This window comes from Sminthopsis crassicaudata, chromosome 6, assembly GCF_048593235.1.
Source record: "Sminthopsis crassicaudata isolate SCR6 chromosome 6, ASM4859323v1, whole genome shotgun sequence".
In the NCBI taxonomy this organism is placed as follows: Eukaryota; Metazoa; Chordata; class Mammalia; order Dasyuromorphia; family Dasyuridae; genus Sminthopsis; species Sminthopsis crassicaudata.
This window is the reverse complement of record NC_133622.1, coordinates 244,791,840-244,812,361: the sequence shown is the minus strand read 5'-3', so window position 1 is coordinate 244,812,361 and position 20,522 is coordinate 244,791,840. Positions and strand designations below refer to the sequence as shown.

The 20,522-nt window shown below is 35.4% G+C and overlaps 1 protein-coding gene across 1 annotated transcript; it reads left to right on the top strand.

Annotated features, from left to right (window-relative positions):
* The first annotated feature begins 12,481 nt into the window (after positions 1 to 12,481).
* LOC141546763 (olfactory receptor 5B12-like) lies at positions 12,482 to 13,426 on the top strand. Its single transcript, XM_074274821.1, has one exon. The coding sequence runs from the start codon at positions 12,482 to 12,484 to the stop codon at positions 13,424 to 13,426; it is 945 nt and encodes a 314-aa protein (XP_074130922.1).
* Positions 13,427 to 20,522: the final 7,096 nt, after the last annotated feature.

Here is a 20,522-nt window from a genome sequence, read left to right as displayed (position 1 = left end):
CTGTTATAGATAGAGGAAGAGTTCATTACTAAATAAGTACCAAATAATTGGATAGGGAGGAACCCAAAAGAGAAGTTGATCAAATTTTGTTTGAAAAAAAATTGGAGTTTTTACATAAATAAATTCAACAGCTAATATTGCAAAGGAAATAGTTAAATAAAGGAAATATTTTGGTAATGAATTCTCTGATAAAGGTCCCCTGTTTCAAATATGAGGAACTGATTTAAATATATAAGGATAAAAGTTAACCCCAGTAGACTATTGACTTGCAAAATAATTCTAAGTTTATAATAGGCATATTAAATATTCTAAATAACTAATATTGAGTGAAATGTCCATCAAAACAATTCTGAGTTTCTATTTCATACTCATCAGGAAGAAAGGAAACATGAAATTGACATTAATTTTATGGAAAAAGAAGCATACTGTTGGGGGAGTCATGAATTGATTGAGCTATCCTGGAAAGTCCTTATTCTGTATGTACATGAGTACCATTTGACTCAGTAATATCCTTACTACTAATTCTACTTTAATATAACAGGATCACTGAAACATTTGTAAAAGTTCCCAAATGAGAATAGAAGTAACACCAGTAGGAAAAAGACCAGCAAGACAGTTTTGCAACCAAATTGTATATATACAAGCAAGTTATATATGCTTCAGTTTGTTGATGTTTGTATTGAGTGGCATTTATTGGATTCAGAATTTTTTTAAATGAAAGTACTTAGAGATTTAAAAAGAAAAATTAATAAACAATTATTAAAGAAAATCCAAATCTAGTCACCCTTGCTCTATTGCACAAGATAACCCTTTTATACATTTAATTTCTACTGAAAATATGAACAAAACAGTGAAAATTATCAGGACATCTGACAGATATGAATTAGTATTTAAGTTATTCCTAAATTAATTTTAATGTTTCCAAAATGGTTAAAACATTTGTAATAATTCATTGAAATTTTATAATTTTATATTTAGAGCTTTATGTAAAATCAAAAAGTAGAATAATTTTATAATCATAAATGAATAATATGTATTTTTCTTGTGATATTCTTTGAACAAAATTCTCCCTGTTATTAGAAAAACATGAAAATGTAGCAGACATAAGTATAAATACACACACAAACATGTTTACCCTGAGCTTGGCATATGAATCAAGAAAATGAGTTACAATTTCTAAGAGGAAACATTGGGTTTCAGATAACATAAGCATAAAAGTTTGTGTATTTCCTTCCAAAATATTATCTCATTATCTTTAATTGAAAATTATTGCCTGCATAGGAATGCATTTTCCATTAAATAAAGGTGATAGAATACTCAAGGGATACATATATCATGTTTCCATGTTAAGATATAAACATTTAATCTTCTTTGGTCCCTTGTGATTTCTCACTCATGTTTTCCTTCTTATATGGTGTTTCTTGTGTTTATATCAAAATTTTGATTTTTTTTATCAGATATGCTTAAAAGTCTTCTACCTCATTAAAATTCCATGTTTTTCTGTAGCATTACACTCAGTTTTGCGGGGCAGATTATCATCTATTTTCCAGATCCACTCATGGGAGAGCTATGGGGCCAGCTTGTGCCCTGATATGTGGACAAGGAATAAAGAAGAGGCACTCAGGAGAGTAGTGAAACACAAGTCCATTTATTCAGGATTACAATAGTGATTATATATCTATCCTTTATGTGATAACTTACAAATGCCTAAAATGCTCAGTTCGGTTACTACTACATCTGTATTCTATCAATAGTCAATACATTATACACAAAGTATTCAGATAACAGATAATAGGATGTCTGGCAGATGTTTTCCAGCTGTTTCTTAGAATAAAATAATCATCCATTCTTTCAATTGGTAACAGAAATCAGCAAGATCTGCACATCCCCTGATTTCTCAGGAGACCTACCACCTGTAGTGGGGATGAGGCGCTGAGCCAGGCTTATTAGCAGTGTTCTCTAAGGACAGTATGGTTTTATACCTTGCTTGGCATCCTTCTATTGTCTGTGGCTCTCAACAATCTATTATGCTGTAAATTTTCATTTTTTTTTTTTTTTTTTTTTGCGTTTTGGATAATTGGATTCCAAGCTCTTTTTTCCTTTGTAGTGGTAACTGAAAAATCTTGTGTGATCCAGATCTTGAGAACATACTGTATGGATTCTCCATTCTTAAGTTTTTTCTTTCTGTATGCTTTTATTATATTGAATTTGATATGAAAGCTCTGGAAATTGACTATACTATTTCTATGATTTTTCATTTTGGGATTTATTTTTACTGACCAATATGTTCTTTCTATTTTTACTTTGCTCCCTGAATCTATAAGATTGGGGTTCTTATTTTTATGATTTCTTGAAATGTTTTATATAGGCTATTTTTTCAGTTATAATTTTCAAGTAGTTCAGTTATTACTCATTTTTTTCTCCTCAATATTCTCCAGGTAATTAGTTTTTGATATAATAAATTTTCTTCTTTTTTTTTTTTTAGCATTTTCATTCTCAATATCTCATATAGTTATGATATTTTGTCGATTCTAATTTTCAGGGTATTATTTATTGGATAAAGTTTTATACTTTTTTTAGCTGTTTACTCTTTCTATATTTAAAAATAATATTCTTGTCTTTTAAATTTTTTAATGCTTTAGTTGAATTTTTAAGGTTTTAGCTTTTGAAAATTATGTTTTATGTCTTGCAGGAATTCCAATTAAATTTGCACCCAAGCTATCTTTTTCTCTACAACTTTACTTTGCTTGTAAATATTTTGGAGACATTCTTCTGGGTTTGTGTTTTGAATTTTCTTGTAGCTACTGGACCTCTTTTGGAGATATTGTTATTTGTTTGCTCATTGCTTCAAACTTCTCTCTGACTTTGGAGATTATATTAGGACTAGGACTCGTGCATTTCTAGAGGTTACATGTGAGGTTTTGTGCGCTTGAGTCCTGTTATTTCCTTGAACATTGAATATTGGATTATTTCAAAATGTTAAGGACATCTCAGGTTGGAAATCTGGATATTTTCAGTACTCTTAAGGTGATGTGATTCAATATGATTACTGTTCACATATTCTGATATCTGCAAGTGTTTGATGTAGTTTTTGTCCAATCACTACACTTGTGGATTTATTGCTGATCAGAAATTCTAGTACACTGCTGCTGGACTGAGCATCCATCAGGCAGCTAGGAGGCTTTGCATATTTAGAATTACATAACTGCTGAGTCTGCCTTGCTCTGGGATGCCTGCCTTGATTATTTAACTTTAGGCTCCATAATGGGCTAGAAGCTAAAAAATGAGTCCCTGTCATTCTCCTGCATGAGGAGCTACAACACCATTATTTGCTTCTGAATATGTTCCTTGCTAAGTAAACAGCCTAGGCCCATGACTCGACACTCCATCACCATTTATGGAAGTCCTTTCTTTAGTCCACTGGAATAGGTGTCTCAGAAGTGAGTGTTGAAAAGCAGATAGCACATTTTCCTTCAATATGCACTAATTTGAGGAGCACTTGGGAAGTCTTCCTCACTGATTTTTCTGTCCCTGGTTCAAAACTCTGGCCCTGTTTTAAGTCCTTGGGGTGCTAAAATATTTACATGGTATTTTCCTAGTCAAACCCCATCAGCAGCATCCATACATCTCTCTTTTCTGACTATCTTCTTTCCCTATCCTGTGATAGAAAAGGAATCAGTATGATTTTTTCCTTTAACTTTTTTTTGTCAGCGTTTTTAGGTGTTTTTTAGATATTTGTAAAAGGATTTTACTTAGGGAGCTGTTCTAAATTTCACCCTACTACTTCCTCTATCCTGATTTTGACCCTTTGTATTATGTTATATGGATATACTCAATGCCTTTCCAATAAGATCATGGTGGAAGCAAGATTGTCCATTATCTTGATTATTACTTTATATGATGCATAAAATACTAGCTGAAACCATGTGCCAAGAAAAATGGAAATAACAAGTATAAATATAAATGAAACAATTAACATTTTGAAGATGATTTGGTAATCTACTCAAGAAATCAAGGAATCATAAGTAAAACTAATAGAATAACAGCACCATCAATGTAATAAGACATTTAAAATCATAATTTATCAACTTTTTATATATTATCAATGAAATCCAGTATGAAGTGATAGAGGAAGTGCTCTAAGAGCAGTGGGAACTCTCTGAGATTTGGTTGATTGGATTAGTGAAACTACTAGAGAAATGCAGTGAATTGGAAGAATTTGTTTTATGTCATCATTTTCTACCTGGCACATAACTTACCTATTTGGGGATTGACTACTTCAAGCACATGCAGGTAGATATTTCTTCATTTTTAAAATTTGACTTTTGTTTTTGTTATGAACTCAATAAATTTTAACAGATATGATAATTAAAAACACAAATATTAGAAAACAGATTCACATAAAGATGTTAATTTTTCTTATAGTACAGTTTTCAGTTTTTATTATAGGTAATCAACAGTAAGTCTATACTGCTGGTTGGTATCATCATTTGCAATTCCCTTCTGTGACTTTTGTGTATTTTTAAAAAGATGAACTGCTTGTTTTTTTTTTTTTTTAATTTCTTTTCTTTTTCCTTGCATCTTTTGTCATTATTTATTAATGGCCCAAATCTCTCCCCATCAGATATTTTTCTTAGAGGCAAATGAATAGAAGCTGTATTATTAGGGGCATGGTTCCTGAGGCCTAAGGGACTAGTCTCATCCTCTGCCTGTTTTCCTGTTGGCCACGTGATGGCTCCATCCAGTCTAGGACAACTGAACTCATGGCCCTGATTTCTTGTGTCCCCTGAGAGCAGCCATGTTGTTTACTGTGGAGAAGTCCCTACAACAACATCATGACTTCCCTTCCTAATTGTGATTGGTCCCAATAGACCTGGGTATGCTATTATGTGTTTTCCAGAGATCCTTCTAAGGAGCTCTGTGATCCTCAGAGGAGCCACGGTACCTTAAGAGCATCAACATGCCCAGTCTTGCAAAACCCTAATTCACCCAAACCACAGAAAGCATTTTTTTTGGTCTCAATTTTGACCATTGTCCACTGGATAAACCTGGTTTTGGTTGTTAACATCCTTCATTTATGAATAAGCCCAAAAAGTGTTCTCCTTGCCTAGTAACCTGCCTTGATCTAGTAACCCTCCTGTTACCAAGAAACAAAGAGCCAGAGTGAATGAGGATAGCAGACATGGAAGCTCCGAGCTGTTAGAACTAGGAACCGTCTCTACAAATCCTCTTGTCTAGTCTTTGGATTAAGCTTCTAAGTGAAGACATAGGTGCCTTCCCTTGGATTTTCATCATCATCCTAAAGGACCAGGTAGGGCTTAGCTATTAGAACATGAGTGACAGGTTCTACTCAGTTCTACAAAATGGGAGCTACATAAAGGAAAATCCTTGTCTGCAAGATATGAGGAGGAAGAGGTTTCACAGTTACAGAGTTGGAAGTGCAATTTTTATAATTTTTTATATTATTCTATTCTAATAGATGTAAATGGTTGTTAGCTTTTAATGGGATTTTCAAGGTCCTCAAATCACTGCACTTTAAAATAAATATATCACTTGATTCTAACCACACCTCTGTGAGAAATGTGCTATTATTGGCCCCATTTCAGAGGTAAGGAAACTGAGGCTGAGAGACGTGAAGTAGCTTTTCTGACTCATTCAGATGACATGTCTTAAGAGTTGGAACTTATTTCATGAAGATTCCATATGCTTCTTCTATCCCCTATTTGCTTTTTAAGACTGAATGGGTAAAGACCTTACGGATCATCTATTTTTATAGCTGAGCAAAATGAAACTCTGTTACTGTATGAGTCTTGCTTGATGTGACACATGTTATAAAGAGAAGAATTGGAAGTCAAATGCAAGGTATCTCCACCTAAATTGAAGAGTCTTGCCATATCACCAGTCATCATTATTTTTATACTTATGTTTTACTTTCCCATGTATTTCAGAAATTATTATTAAACCCCATGAGCTCTGAATTTAAAAGTATCTTTTCCAGCTATTACAAGAGCTGATATTTTTGTTTTCATGTAAAAATCCTCCTCTCAGATTATGCTACAATTTAGAATTGAAATTGCCCAGATCCCACCGTAAATTGTGGATTTTGGAAAGGTCATTGGGTTTTATTCCTTTGGCCTGCAGGCAATGTCTATGAGACTCAAGTTTGGGAAATGATATTTAAAGTTTCAGAGTAATTGAATGATACCAGAATGCTCAATTGTCTTAACCCAGAGCTCTGTAGTCTTTTCCCCACAACAGTCTTCTTTAGAGGGAAGAATATGATACCAGAGTGATAAGGTTATTAGTAAATGATAGGGTTTGTAGGCACCAGATGATGGGATTTGGGAGAGCGACAAGTTTTGGGGATCAGTCATTCATGTGAAGAATTCACAATGGTCATTTTCTGGCCAATGATAGCTGTACTTAGAAGAAGTTATAGACAATATGAGAGATTCAAAAGACACCAGGAATGGTAAATGTGAAATAGAATTGGGAAAGCTTAGAGCATGGAAAGAGATTTGAATAATTAATGATGAAAAAGATAAGTTCCTTAATGGAACTCACAATTACCCAGAAGAAAAGGAACATCACCTGGAATTGGAGCATACCCTTAGCTGGTGGGTTAAATCCTGAAAGGAATTTAATATGTTACAAGAGCTATTTAGCTCTTGTAGGAGAGGAGGAGAAAGACATTATAAGAAGGAGAAAGACATTATAAGCCATGTTGAGGCTGAGAGGACAAATAGGACATTACATGGGGGAAGGATAAAGGGAAAGATGCCATGAATCAGAATGTAGTGGTGGACTGGTCCAAAGAGATTTAACAAAATGGTTGGACCATATGCAGATTTACAGGGGAAATTTAACCTCAGAGTCATGACTGGGAGTTTTTGGCTGTAAGGTAAAGTAAGGTGGGGCTGCCCACAACATCCACAGAGGGTGGTCCTCAGCTTGACACAACAGGGATTTCAGAATGGATGACCTCCACAGAAGATGGACCAGGAGGCTAACCTGGTCTGTCAGAACTCTTTCCCTGCCTGTGCTAGGGAACAATTCCATCAGTGCTCCAACCTCTCTCTGTGAACTGCATGCATTGAGTTATCAAGGGCCTCCTAGACATCCCATGATTCAAATCCTGGCTCAAACACATAGGCTATGGGCAAAATCACTAATAAATGAAGGGATCGAACTAGGTGACCTTTAAGTTCACTCCCAATTTTAAATGAATGAATCTATCTCTTTATGGAGAAATTATTGCACTTTATCTTTGTCAAGTTTTCCATTTTATTATAGTTTTCATGGGTTCAACTTTATTCATGGAAACAATTCCATTCAACAGGCATATATTTATTATTGACACTTTTGCTAATCTCTGAGAACATCTTGACTTCCTTCTCTCCCCCATGTCTCTCTCTATGTGTCTCTGTGTCTCTGTGTCACTGTCTCTCTCTCTCTCTCTCTCTCTCTCTCTCTCTCTCTCTCTCTCTCACACACACACACACACACACACACACACACACATACACACACACACACACACACACAACACAACACACACTTCTCACCCTCAAAGATTTTTATTCTACTGGTAGAAAACAATATTTGTACATTTGAATCAATAGAAAATAGAAACCAAGGAATATACACTAATGGGGCAGGACAAGGCATAAGAAGAAGAAAAGCAAAGGGTCTGAATATTATTTCAGTTGGCAATTGAGCTCCACATTTCTGGCAATCAGATCTTCTAAAAGAAAGTACTGAAAAAACAGAGCTTTAGAGGCATGGAGAACAGGCTGTCTAAAGGCACATGTTCTTTGTTCTTCACTCTTGAAGAGGATCATGATATCAGGAGATGATGTCATGACATGCAAATGAATTGGATTTAAGTAAGAGAGGGCTTTGCAAGGTCAACTACCTCACTTTCCCCTCCAGAATCATCTGGCTCTAGTGGCTGATTGCAGATGGCCCCAGATGCAATGGGAAACCTTGGTTTTTGAAAGCTAAGGTCTTCAACAAGTTTTAGTGAGACTGAGGCCACACCTATTCAGTGATTAAGGATAGGTAGCAATAGAAGTACAACCTCCTCTTTCACATAGGTAAAAACATCTAAACAAATAAATGTGGGAGAAGAAGACCCTTGGATTTCTGGCCAAGGAAACAGTGAATTGCTGTTTATATTCAATCTGAGTCCATTTGGATTCAAACAATGACTAAATGGAGCTTGGTCTGAGAAATCTTGGTGGCCAATCAATGAGAATCAGAGAGTGTTTTGGGTTTAAGGCATGGTCATTGAGAAAGAAATCTAGTCAGTAAACACAATTTATCCAGTCGTTCCCCAATTGATGGACATAGACTCAATGTTCTATTCTTTGTTCTGAGAAAAGAGCTACTATAAATGTTTTTGTACATGTAAGTGCTTTATTTATTTTTTTAAATCTCTTTTGGGATTCATACACAGTAGTGGTGTTCTTAGGTCAATGGATATGCATTATTATATAGTCCTTTAAACATGCTTACATCCTTTGATCATCAATCAATCAAATGACTCATTTTTTAAAATAAATTTCACTTAGTTCCTTATACATTTGAGAAATGAAGCCTTTTGTCATAGAAACTTGCTTCAAATTTCTTATCCCAGTGAATATTGCTAACTGTATTATTCCCTCCCATTTATTTTATTCTCTTTTTTTTTATCCTGACCCTTATCAAAAGTGTTTTCCTCCTGACCACCCCATCCTCCAACATTCCCTTTCTTTTCCCATATCTCTTTCCCTTCCTATTTTTCTGCAGTGTAAGACAGATTTCTATTCTCAGATTGTTTTTATTATTACCTCTTTGCCTAATTCTTAGGAGAGTGAGATTCATGCACTTCCCTTCCCTTCTCCTTACCCTTTACTGTAAAAGTTTTTCCTTGGCTCTTTTAAAGCAGTTAATTTGTACCATTCCACATTTCCCTTTCCCATTCTCCTAGTACATTTCTCTTTCACCACTTAATTTTATTTTTCTAGATATTACCTTTTCATATTCAACTCACACCTGAGCCTTCTGTCTATATGTACTCCCCTAACTTCCATAATAATGAAAAAGTTCTAATGAGTTACAAGTATCATTTTCTTATATAGGAATGTAAACAGAAAAAAAAATTATTAAGTCTCTTATGATATCCTTTTTCTGATTACTTGTTTATGTTTCTCCTGAGTCCTGTATTTGAAATTCAAATTTCTTTTTCAACTCTGGTTTTTTCATCATAAATGCTTAAAAGTTCTCTGTTTCATTGAATATGCCCCTTTTTCTCTGAAAGATTGTGCTTAATTTTTCTGGGGAGGTGATTCTTGGTTGTAATAGTATCTGAACTGCTTTGCAAAATATCATATTCCAAGCCTTCTAATTTTTTATTGTAGAAGATGCTAAGTCTTGTCTTATCCTGATGTGGCTCCACTATATTTCAATTGTTTATTTTTGGATGATTGCAATATTTTTTCCCCTTGAACTGAGCATTGCAGAATTTGGGTATATATTCCTGGAAGTTTTTATCTTGGAATTTCTTTCAGGAGATAATCAATGTATTTTTTCAATTTCTATTTAGCCCTCTAGTTCTTGAATACCAGGACAGTTTTCCTTGATAATTTCTTGAAAGACAATATCTAGGTTCTTTTTTATTATGGTTTCTAGGTAGACCAAAAATGTTTAAATTATTTCTCCTGGATGTATTTTCTAAATCACTTGTTTTTCCTATGAGATCTTTCACATTGTTATCTATCTTCCCATTCTTTTGGTTTTGTTTTATTGTGTCTTGATTTCTCATAATGTCTTTAGCTTCCATTTGATGGATTGTAATTTTCAAGGACAAGGACTTCCTTTATTCAGTGAGCTTTTGTGCTTCCTTTCCCATTTGGCCAATCTTGCTTTTTAAGACATTCTTCTCATTAGCTTTTTGTATTTTATTTGGCACCACTCTCAATTCTTTTTCCAATTTTTCTTCTATTTTTCTACTTTGACTCTCAAATCTCTTTTGAGCTCTTGCATGGCCTGAGATTAATTCTTATTTTCTAAGGTTTTGAATGTAGGATCTTTGACTTTGTTATCTTCTTCTGAGATATGTGTTTTGATCTTCCTTGTCACCACAGTAACTTTTAACTTTTTGTTAAAGTATGGTTTTGTTTCTAGGGTGGAGGATGCAATGTCCTAGACTGTTTTCAAAGATTCTTCTAGGGACTTGAGCCCAGAACTCTTTTCTGCTGTGGAACTATGAGGAGTGTACCCACTCCTTTGTGGCTGTAAAGTCTAGTATGCTAAAGCAGCAGAATCCTTCATCAGTAATAGTAAAGAGACTTCCTGTGACTGAAGATTTCTGGAAACTGCCACTTATGCCTAGTCCAGCTTTCCTTGTTTTCCAGGAGCTTTTCACCTTGCTGACAAATCTTTCCTGTCAACCTTTGAAGTCATCTTTGGTGTCCCTGGGTGGAAATGTCTAGTAATCACCAGTATTGCCACTTATTCAGACACCTCATTCCTGCTTAGCTAGGCTTGGGGCTGGTGCTGGTGCTGGGGCCAGGATTGTGCTAGGACTCTGCTAGACTCCCACCCTGGTGCTACAGACCTTTTCTATTGAACTAATAAATTGAATTCCCATTGACTTCCTCCTGGATGAAAATGCTCAGTTTAGCAGAGTAGTTTATTCTTGACTACATTCCAAGTTCCTTTGTCTTTCAGAATATCATATTTCAGGCTCTTTGATCCTTTGAAGATGTTAGATCCTGGGTGATCCTTATTGTAGCTCCTTGGGATTTAAATTGTTTTATTCTGGCTTCTTGTAATATTTTTCCTTGGTCCAATAGTTCTGAAATTTAGCCACGATATTCATTGGAGTTTTTAATTTTGGAGTCTCTTTCAGAGGTGTATGGTCAATTCTTTCAATGGCTATTTTACCTTCTGATTCTATACCAGAGCATTTCTATTTGATGGTTTCCTGAAAAATAGTGTCTAGGCTCTTTTTTTCTCATGGTTTTCAGGGAGTCCAATAAACCTTAGATTATCTCTCCTAGATTTATTTTCCAGGTCAGTTGTTTTCCCAATTAGGTATTTTACATTTTTCTATTTTTTTTTTTTTTGGTTTTGCTTGACTGATTTTTGAGGTCTCATTGAGTCATTCATTCATTTCCATTCATTCAGTTCTGATTTTTTACTGAATTATTTTTACTTCTTTTTGTATTTGTCCACTGAGTTTTTAAATGAGTTGTTTTGTTCTATGGAATTTTTTTCCATATCAAAAATTCTGTTTTTTAAGGGATTATTTTCTTTTTCCATTTTACAAATTATTTTTCCTGTGAGTAATTTACCTTTTCCATTTCACAAATTCTGTTTTTCATGGAGTTGTTTGTTTGTTTTTTTTTTCCATTTTGTCAAATCTATTTTTAATGAGTTATATGTCTTTTCCAAAACTTCTTACAAAGTTTTATTTTCCTTTCCTCATATTTCTTCTAACTCTCTTTTAAAATCTTTTTAAATTCCTTCTAGGAGAGCCTTGTGTGGGGACCAATTTATATTACCCTTGGTGGCTTCATCTGGAGACAATCTGCTTTTAGTTTCTTCAGGGTTTGAAATCTGTTCTTCCCTTTCATCATAAAAATTATCTTCAGAGTTCTCTTTGCCTTTTTACTAATTTTTTTAAGAATAAGTTGTGGTCTGCTTTTAGGGCAAGGGAGGTTTTCCTACAAGTAGGAGAGAAGTGGCTGCAACTATGTTGAGTCTGTGCTGACTCACTCCCAGTGCTGAGTGGGCATGGCCATGTTCTGTGAGACTCCGCCATTTCAAGGTTCAGTTTTTACCTTTTTTGTTTGTGTTGGATGTTTTATAACTTCTCTGCTGATCTTCTAGCTTGCAACCATGGCAGAGTAACCAATACTGCTATAGAATCCTCATCCTATATTCTCTGCCAGGCAGAGTCTGCACCACCCCATGGAGTTCGCACCCCACCCCAGGTCTGCACAATGTGCTCTGGCATCCATGCTCGGCCTGTTTGTGCCTGGCCTCCTTCCTCCATGCCCAATTGAAATAGAACCTTTCTGATTGTCTTTGAAATTATCTTCTGCTAGGAATTTGCTGTACTACCAATATTTGTGGATCCTGCCAGTCCAGAACTAATTCAGAGGCTGAATTTGGTAATTAGCTGAAGGTTGTGGCATAAGATCAAAAAGAAGTGTGTGCCCACTCTGCCATCTTGGCTTCACTCTCTTCCTAGTAATGATCTTAATGAGTGTAAAGGAACTTATGTGTGTTGAAAAAAAATTATAATTGAAATATTAGTATGCTGTTAATTTATCAGACATCAAAAATCTTTTGTGACAAAATATTGAACTTCAATATTACACAAAATATGATTCTATAACCCTTATAAAAGAATGATTATAATCATGATATATTCTGTGTTTTTCTGTTTCTCTTGTTCCAGGTTAATCCTCCAAATCTCTAGGAGACATTTATGGAGAATTGTTCAGAAGTGAAGGAGTTCATCCTTGTGGGATTAACAGATACTCCAGAGCTTCAGATCCCCCTCTTCATAATATTCACTATCATCTACCTCATCACTGTAGTGGGGAACCTGGGATTAATAATTCTGATATTGGGGGACTCCAGTCTTCACACACCCATGTACTTTTTCCTCAGTAACCTCTCTCTGGTAGATTTCGGTTACTCTTCAACCATTACTCCTAAAGTGATGGCTGGATTCCTCCCAGGGGACAAAACCATCTCCTATAGTGGGTGTGCTGCACAGATATACTTCTTTGTGTACTTTGCCACAATTGAAAGTTATCTTCTGGCTGCTATGGCCTATGATCGCCAGGAGGCTGTATGTAAACCTCTCCATTATACCACCATTATGACACCCAATGTATGTCTTATTTTGGCCATTAGCTCTTATATCTCTGGTTTTATTTTTGCCTCCATTCACACAGGAAACACCTTTACCCTCCACTTTTGCAATTCCAATATTATCCATCATTTTTTCTGTGATATTCCAGCCCTTTTGGTTCTCTCACGCTCTGTCTCCTATACCCATGAAGTAGTCGTCTTCTTTGCTGTAGGATTCAATGCAGCCTTTGCCCTTTTTTTCATTCTGAAATCCTACTTTTTCATTTTCATTGCCATTTTGAGGATGCATTCAGCTGAGGGTCGCCAGAAAGCATTCTCTACCTGTGCTTCCCATCTCACAGCTGTGTCCATATTCTATGGGACAGTGATCTTCATGTACTTACAACCCAGCTCCAGGCATTCCATGGACATAGACAAAATGGTCTCAGTGTTCTATACCATGGTCATCCCCATGTTGAATCCTCTGGTCTACAGTCTAAGAAATAAGGAAGTCAGCAGTGCTTTCAGGAAAATCATGGACAAAACAAAGTCTTCCTTAGGTATTTCCTTTTAAATAAGGAGAAAAATATTCAAACTTTTTCTTCCACTCTATGATATTTAATGTACCTTCTCTCCTTGGTTGACAAACCCTTTATTATCCCTGGATCACAGGGAGTAAATTCTTTCTTTTTATTTGAAATCTGGAAAACATCTCCCCTTATTGGCTTCTAGTATCAGATACTAGGATCTATATTTTTTGGGGAAATTTGGGGAATTTGTATGTTTTACATTTCAACTCTTGGTTGAGCATATTTTTGCATTTGGTATCAATTCATTTTTTCACAATTTTTAAATAAACTTTCTAAATACCAAAATATTATGATGTGTTGATCACATCAGTTTTTATAGAGCTGCTATTCACTTTCTGTCTAAATCTGGGTAAGGAAGGGCACCTTGGGATGGGATTGGTGATCTTCACTGTATTACTGATCTCAATGTAAAAAATCACCTATTAATCTTTCCAAGCTTTTGCACTTGAATATAGTGACAAATAGCGAGAAAGCTGGTGTATAAAATCCCCAGGATAGTAACTCCCTCTACTAATGTAGATTGGCAAACTCCAAGGGATCATCAATTCCCAAGAGTTGTAGGGCTCCCAGGTCTGCATAAACTGTATGTTTCTTCCCTGATTTCTCTTACTGATGATATAACAATCCATGATAAAGCTCAGTGTGGTGCCAGTTTGTGGGTCAAATTTCCTGAGTAATTTATTTATTCATCTAGTTCTCTTTGTATTTGCTGAAGCTGAGCGAATGAAGCGTGGGGTGGACATTACTAACTTTTATGTTATCCCTGCCAAAACAGTGGGCAGGAATGGCTACTTTGCCACCTTTGAACTCTACCCCAGTGATTACTGAAGAGTTTCTCCAATAGGATCACATGGTTCCTAGGCTTGGGACTTCAAGGTCCACCCTTGAATTTAAAGTTCTTGCTTAACTGTCCTTTTGGGATTCCTGGCCATCTTTCTCCATCATTAAGCCAGCTGGGTTCGAGAATGTCCAATCTATGACTGTAATGTTCATGTAGTAGCAATATTCTATCAAGGAAACTTTGCTAGACCCATAAGTAGGAAGACCTGGATAAATACCTTCATTATCTCTGAGACTAACTCACTATCATGATGGGTGAGTCACTTGCCTTCCATGTCCTTATACACAAACTGTGTATAATTACATTTGTGATAACTTATTTCATAACATTGTCTCCAGATTTACATGAATCCATGTATTGAAATTGTGTTCAAATATCCAAGGGCTGTATACACACTAGCTATTATTTATTACATGTTGCTTATGATGCTCATCATCCTTCAGTAAGTGAGAGCTGGGTAACTGTCTTTTCCTAATGGACACCTAATTAAATAATGTTGATTAAAGGTATACTGTGTGCATAATATTGCATTAAATTCTCAATGGAGTTACTCAGTTACAAAGTTCAGATGAATACAGTCCATGCCCGCACTAAAAAGACTCACATTTATGTACAAATGGGATCAGGAATGATTGGACAGGAATGGAATAACTTCACAAAAAATAAAACATTTCAACATTTGCAAAGTCCCTACGTCATTTTTTCCATATGAATCTCCCAACAATTGTATGAGATGAAATCTATTATTATTGCCCCTCTGACTTTTGCAGATATATAACATGAGGCTAAGTGATTTAAACGACTTGTCCAAACATTTATATTTAATAGAGAGCTGAGGTGATCCTCCATTCTCTTGACCCAAAGTTCTGTTAAACTATATTGTTATTCTGGAACTTTGTACTAGAGTCTCATCTCTTTTTTCGATATCTCTATCTCTAAGAACACCCATTCATCCATGATCATGTTCAAGGCAAAGAAATTGTGCATGGTAAAAAATTTCTACAGCACTTGGTTCTTAGCAAACACTTTCCTCACATGCACTGTGTGTGTCCTCCTTACCTGAAAAAAAAATTTCCCATTTTCAAAATGAGCAGAAAAAGGTAAAGAAGGATTAATCAATCTGTGTGAAGTCACAGGAGAAATTACTGCATAACAAAGCAAAATCAGAACTCAAGTGTTCCATAAATCCTCAGCATTTTTATACATTACCAACACAATCCAACAGCAAGAGATACAAAGAGAAATTCCATTCAAAATAACTGTCCATAGTTAAAAATATTTGGGAATATATCTACCAAAGGAAAGTCAGGAATTATATGAGCAAAATTACAAAACACTTGCCACAAAAATAAAGTCATATTTAAATAATTGGAAAGACATTCAGTGCTCTTGGATAGGCCAAGAGAATATAATCAAGATGACAATACTTCCTAAACTAATCTATTTATTTAATTCTAAATTAGTTCCCAAGAAACTATTTTAATGACCTAGAAAAAATAACAACAAAATTCATATGGAAGAACAAAAGGTCAAGAATTTCAAGGGAAGTAATGAAAAAAAAATCAAATGAAGGTGGCCTAGCTCTACCTGATCTAGAACTGTATTATAAAGCAGCAGTCACCAAAACAATTTGGTATTGGCAAAGAAATAGACTCATTGATCAGTGGAATAGGTTAGGTTCATAGGACAAGATAATGAATAAAAATAGCAATTTAGTGTTTGACAAACCTAAAAGATCCCAACTTTTGGGATAAGAATTCATTATTTGACAAAAACTGCTGGGAAAATTGGAAATTAGTATGGCAGAAACTAGGCATGGACCCACACTTAACACCACATACTAAGATAAGATCAAAATGGGTCCATGATTTAGACATAAAGAACAAGATCATAAATAAATTAGAATAACATAGGATAGTTTACCTCTCAGACTTGTGGAGGAGGAAGGAATTTGTGACCAAAGGAGAACTAGAGATTATTATTGATCACAAAATAGAAAATTTTAATGACATCAAATTAAAAAGCTTTTGTACAAACAAAACTAATGCAAACAAGATTAGAAGGGAAGTAACAAGTTGGGAAAACATTTTTACAGTTAAAGATTCTGATAAAGGCCTTATCTCCAAAATATACAGAGAATTGACTCTTAATTCATAAGAAATCAAGCCATTCTCCAATTGATAAATGGTCAAAAGATATGAACAGACAATTTTCAGATGATGAAATTGAAACTATTTCCACTCATATGAAAATGTTCCAAATCACTATTGATCAGAGAAATGCAAATTAAGACAACTCTGAGATACCACCACACACCTGTCAGATTGGCTAAGATGACACGAAAAAATAATGATGAATGTTGGAGGAGATGTGGGAAAACTGGGACACTGATGCATTGTTGGTGGAGTTGTGAAAGAATCCGACCATTCTGGAGAGCAATCTGGAATTATGCCCCAAAAGTTATCAATCTGTGCATACCCTTTGATCCAGCAGTTCTACTACTGGGCTTATATCCTAAGGAAATAGTAAAGAAGGGAAAGGAACCTGTATGTGTCAAAATGTTTGTGGCAGCCCTTTTCGTTGTGGCTAGAAACTGGAAAATGAATGGATGCCCATCAATTGGAGAATGGTTCAGTAAATTATGGTATATGAATGTATGGAATATTATTGCTCTGTAAGAAATGAGCAGCAGGATGAATACAGAGAGGCTTGGAGAGACTTACAACAACTGATGCTGAGTGAAATGAGAAGAACCAGGAGATCATTATACACTTCAACAATGATACTGTACGAGGATGTATTCTGATGGAAGTGGATATCTTCAACATAGAGAAGAGCTAATCCAATTCCAATTTATCAATGATGGACAGAATCAGCTACACCCAGAGAAAGAACACTGGGAAATGAGTGTAAACTCTTTGCATTTTTTGTTTTTCTTCCCAGGTTATTTTTACCTTCCGAATCCAATTTTTCCTTTGCAGCAACAACAATAAAATTCGGTTCTGCACATATATATTGTATCCAGGATATACTATAAGATATTTAATATGTATGGGAATGCCTGCCATCTAGGGGAGGGGGTGGAGGGAAGGAGGGGAAAAATTTGGAACAGAAGGGAGTACAAGGGATAATGTTGTAAAATATTACCTATGCATATGTTCTGTCAAAAATGTTATAATTATAAAATTAATTTTAAAAGATGGAAAAAAAGAACCCAGGTGTTCATTCTTCTGCTAAAATTTCTGAAATTGGCTGTTGTGAAGGTCCGGGGTAGCTCCTCTAAAGGGCTCAGAATAAGTCCTTGTCAGGATAAGCAAAAGTCCTTGTCCCACGTTGTGGACGCCAAAATGTAATGTTCTGTCGTCTCTAGAAACTGCTGATCACTCTCTGGGAGGAGATCTCAACTCAATCCCAGACTAGACTCTTCTTCCTCTAGAGAGCCGTCCCAACTCTGTCCTAGAGTAGACTCCTCTTCCTTGCTCAATGTTGTCTTCTTTTATCCTCCCAGAGAATGGGCATGTAAGAAATCAAGGGCTTGTGGGAAAATTACTTCAACCAATGAATTTGCTCCTTTTAAAGGTTGTGTAAACTCTTTTTCATATGTAAAATCCTCCTTCGAAGTTCAAAGGGGTAAACTCCCCTTAAAGGCTGAACCAAAAGGCCAGAACTACAGAATTGTTAAATATGGACTTAGCACTTAGTAAGAACCTAACATCTCCTTATCTCATTAGCATTTAGTAAGAACCTAACAGGCTGTCCCTAAGCTTAATGTGCATTTCTGATGATTGCTAGTTTTCTTTGTCTATCTCTAGTTTTAGGATAATTTAATTAATTTAATGCTATCCTTCATCAAATATTATGGTGACATTGAGTGTATACATTGGAATCAGGTCCTCTACTACTTATATTTGGGGAAACCTAAACATAAATTATATTTAAACTATATTTGAAGATTTCACAGAGTTAATTTGATGAAGACAGAAAGCAAACCCAAAGATAACTTTCTAAAATGGAGTAGTTGTTCACAAGGAATCTCCATAATTTATGGTTCTTTCCAAGTCAAACATTATCTTCCTGAGTCCTCAAGGACAGATTTCAATTTTGCCATACATATTCTGATTGTGAATATTACTTGGAACAGATACCTGAGGGAAAGGGGCACGTAGTATTTCCAAATTCTACCTGTTTTCTCTTCCCTTCTGTCTGATTACCTGGAGCATCAAATTGTTTCTCCAATTCTATATTCCCTGTCCACTCTGTAGCCAGTGCTACAAAAAGCATAGGGAAGAAAATATTCTTGCTACCAATAATATTGGTGCCCCTAAATGGTTAACCATTAGATATTAATGTAGTTGTTATCAATAAAATGGTAAATAGATAATAACATCAATGAAAAAAGGAGATGTTTTATCATTTGCTCTGTCAATATAGCTTCGTTCTTTATATGACACTTGTATCTCAAATATTCTAAATGTATCATCTCCCTTTTTAAGAATGTGAATCCTTCAGAGCAGGGACTATTTAACTTTTCGATATATATCCCCAGCACTTGGCATAGTACTTTGTACAGGAAGTACTTAATACTTTTTCATCTTTTATTCATTGCTACATTTTGTTGTTACCAATATAGCATACAAGGTAGCCACATGACTTGTTTCAGCAAACACAAGAGGCTTTACTGACCAGGAAAAACACAATTTTTATTGCCAAAACTTTTGAAAAAATATATATTTTGTTGATATCAATATTACCCTACACATATTTGGGCCAGACTTAAGATTTCTTTTGCTTTTCTCAATGAAGTTCAATAAATATATGCTAAACATCGAATGTGTGAAAAACTGGAGTAAGACCCACAATGGTTCCACAGATTAGAGGTCGAATGGTTTAATGCAGTGTTTCCTATTTAGTAGTTCCTAGAACAATTTGGGGTTTTGGAAGGACTGTTCAAGGACTTGGGGTTTGCCAAATTTTATAGGTCCATAAGCAGTAAATAATTGCTCAATTCTGTTATAAATATTTTGCCTCTTTGACATGCATGTGAATGTTTGAAGTATTTTAGGCTTGTTTTGGTAGCAATTTGAAGCTGTTAGGATCACATAAATAAAAACTTGTGGGCATATACAAGTATTACTTCAAATGCTTGGACAGCTATATGTAAGCAAAAGGGTTTTTTGAATTTTTTGAATTTCTCAAATTATTTTCAAAGAACTACAAGGGATCTAAGTTTGACTGTGAATTGATTCTCAATGCTTGGTCACAGTACATCTCCCGATAATGTCGCACATCCCACAGATGCATTACCTCCTTTTCATTCTATCCATTGCCCCAGAGTAGGTTTGTTGCTTTCTTCTTTCCCCGTGTAATTATACTGCATTAACTGTGAAATCTTGTGAAATTATGAAGATATCATGAACTCTTGAAGTCAAATCATCAGGCTGTTTGGAAAGCAAGTTCGTTAGACATTTTCATTATAGTACTTTTTGAAACCATCATGGACCATGAAAAATGTTGTGCACAAGCATTGATGACCAGTTCAAATTCCCTGTTCACGTGTCACACTGGTATCATAACTCCCGCATATAAATCTTAGTGGCATTTTACCCTCAGGAGGTCTGGTATGAGTTGCATTGCCAGCTGCAATGCAGTCAGCCTCTCACTTAGGTGTCTCTTTGGTTTAAAAACAACTTCAGGTCCCAAGTCCTTAAATCTCCTTCAGCTTCCAGGTGGTTCACTCCTTTTCAATCTACTCTGGCAGCAGCAATAGGAGCTCTCTCCCTTTTCTTCACACCAACAGTCTTAGCCCCCTACAATTTCTAGTCTTCAGTGGCCAGGAGAACAGAGTTTGGAACCAGGTACAGTTGGTCAAGACCAGACTTTGTCTGCTCAGCAAGCTGCTATTGTTGACCTGATTAGAGTTGGGAGCTTTATGCCATCCCAGGCAGCTGCAGTTGTGATTCTTACAGCATCAAATGATGATGGCAGCAGAAGCAACAGCACCAACTCAGCCCCATGAGCATCAATATACAAGCAACCAATTAAAAAGTAAGGTGAAGTGAGGCACACCAGCTACTCCAAAATTCTGAGTCAAGAAATGATTTAGGTTCTTTTTGTTTCTCTTTTTTAAAAAGAGCAGTGAATAAAAAAGAAAAAAATGTTATATAGAAACAAACCTTATATTGTTTCTCAATACAGTATTCAGACTCCAGGTTTCAAATTTAAACTCATTCTCTGCATAG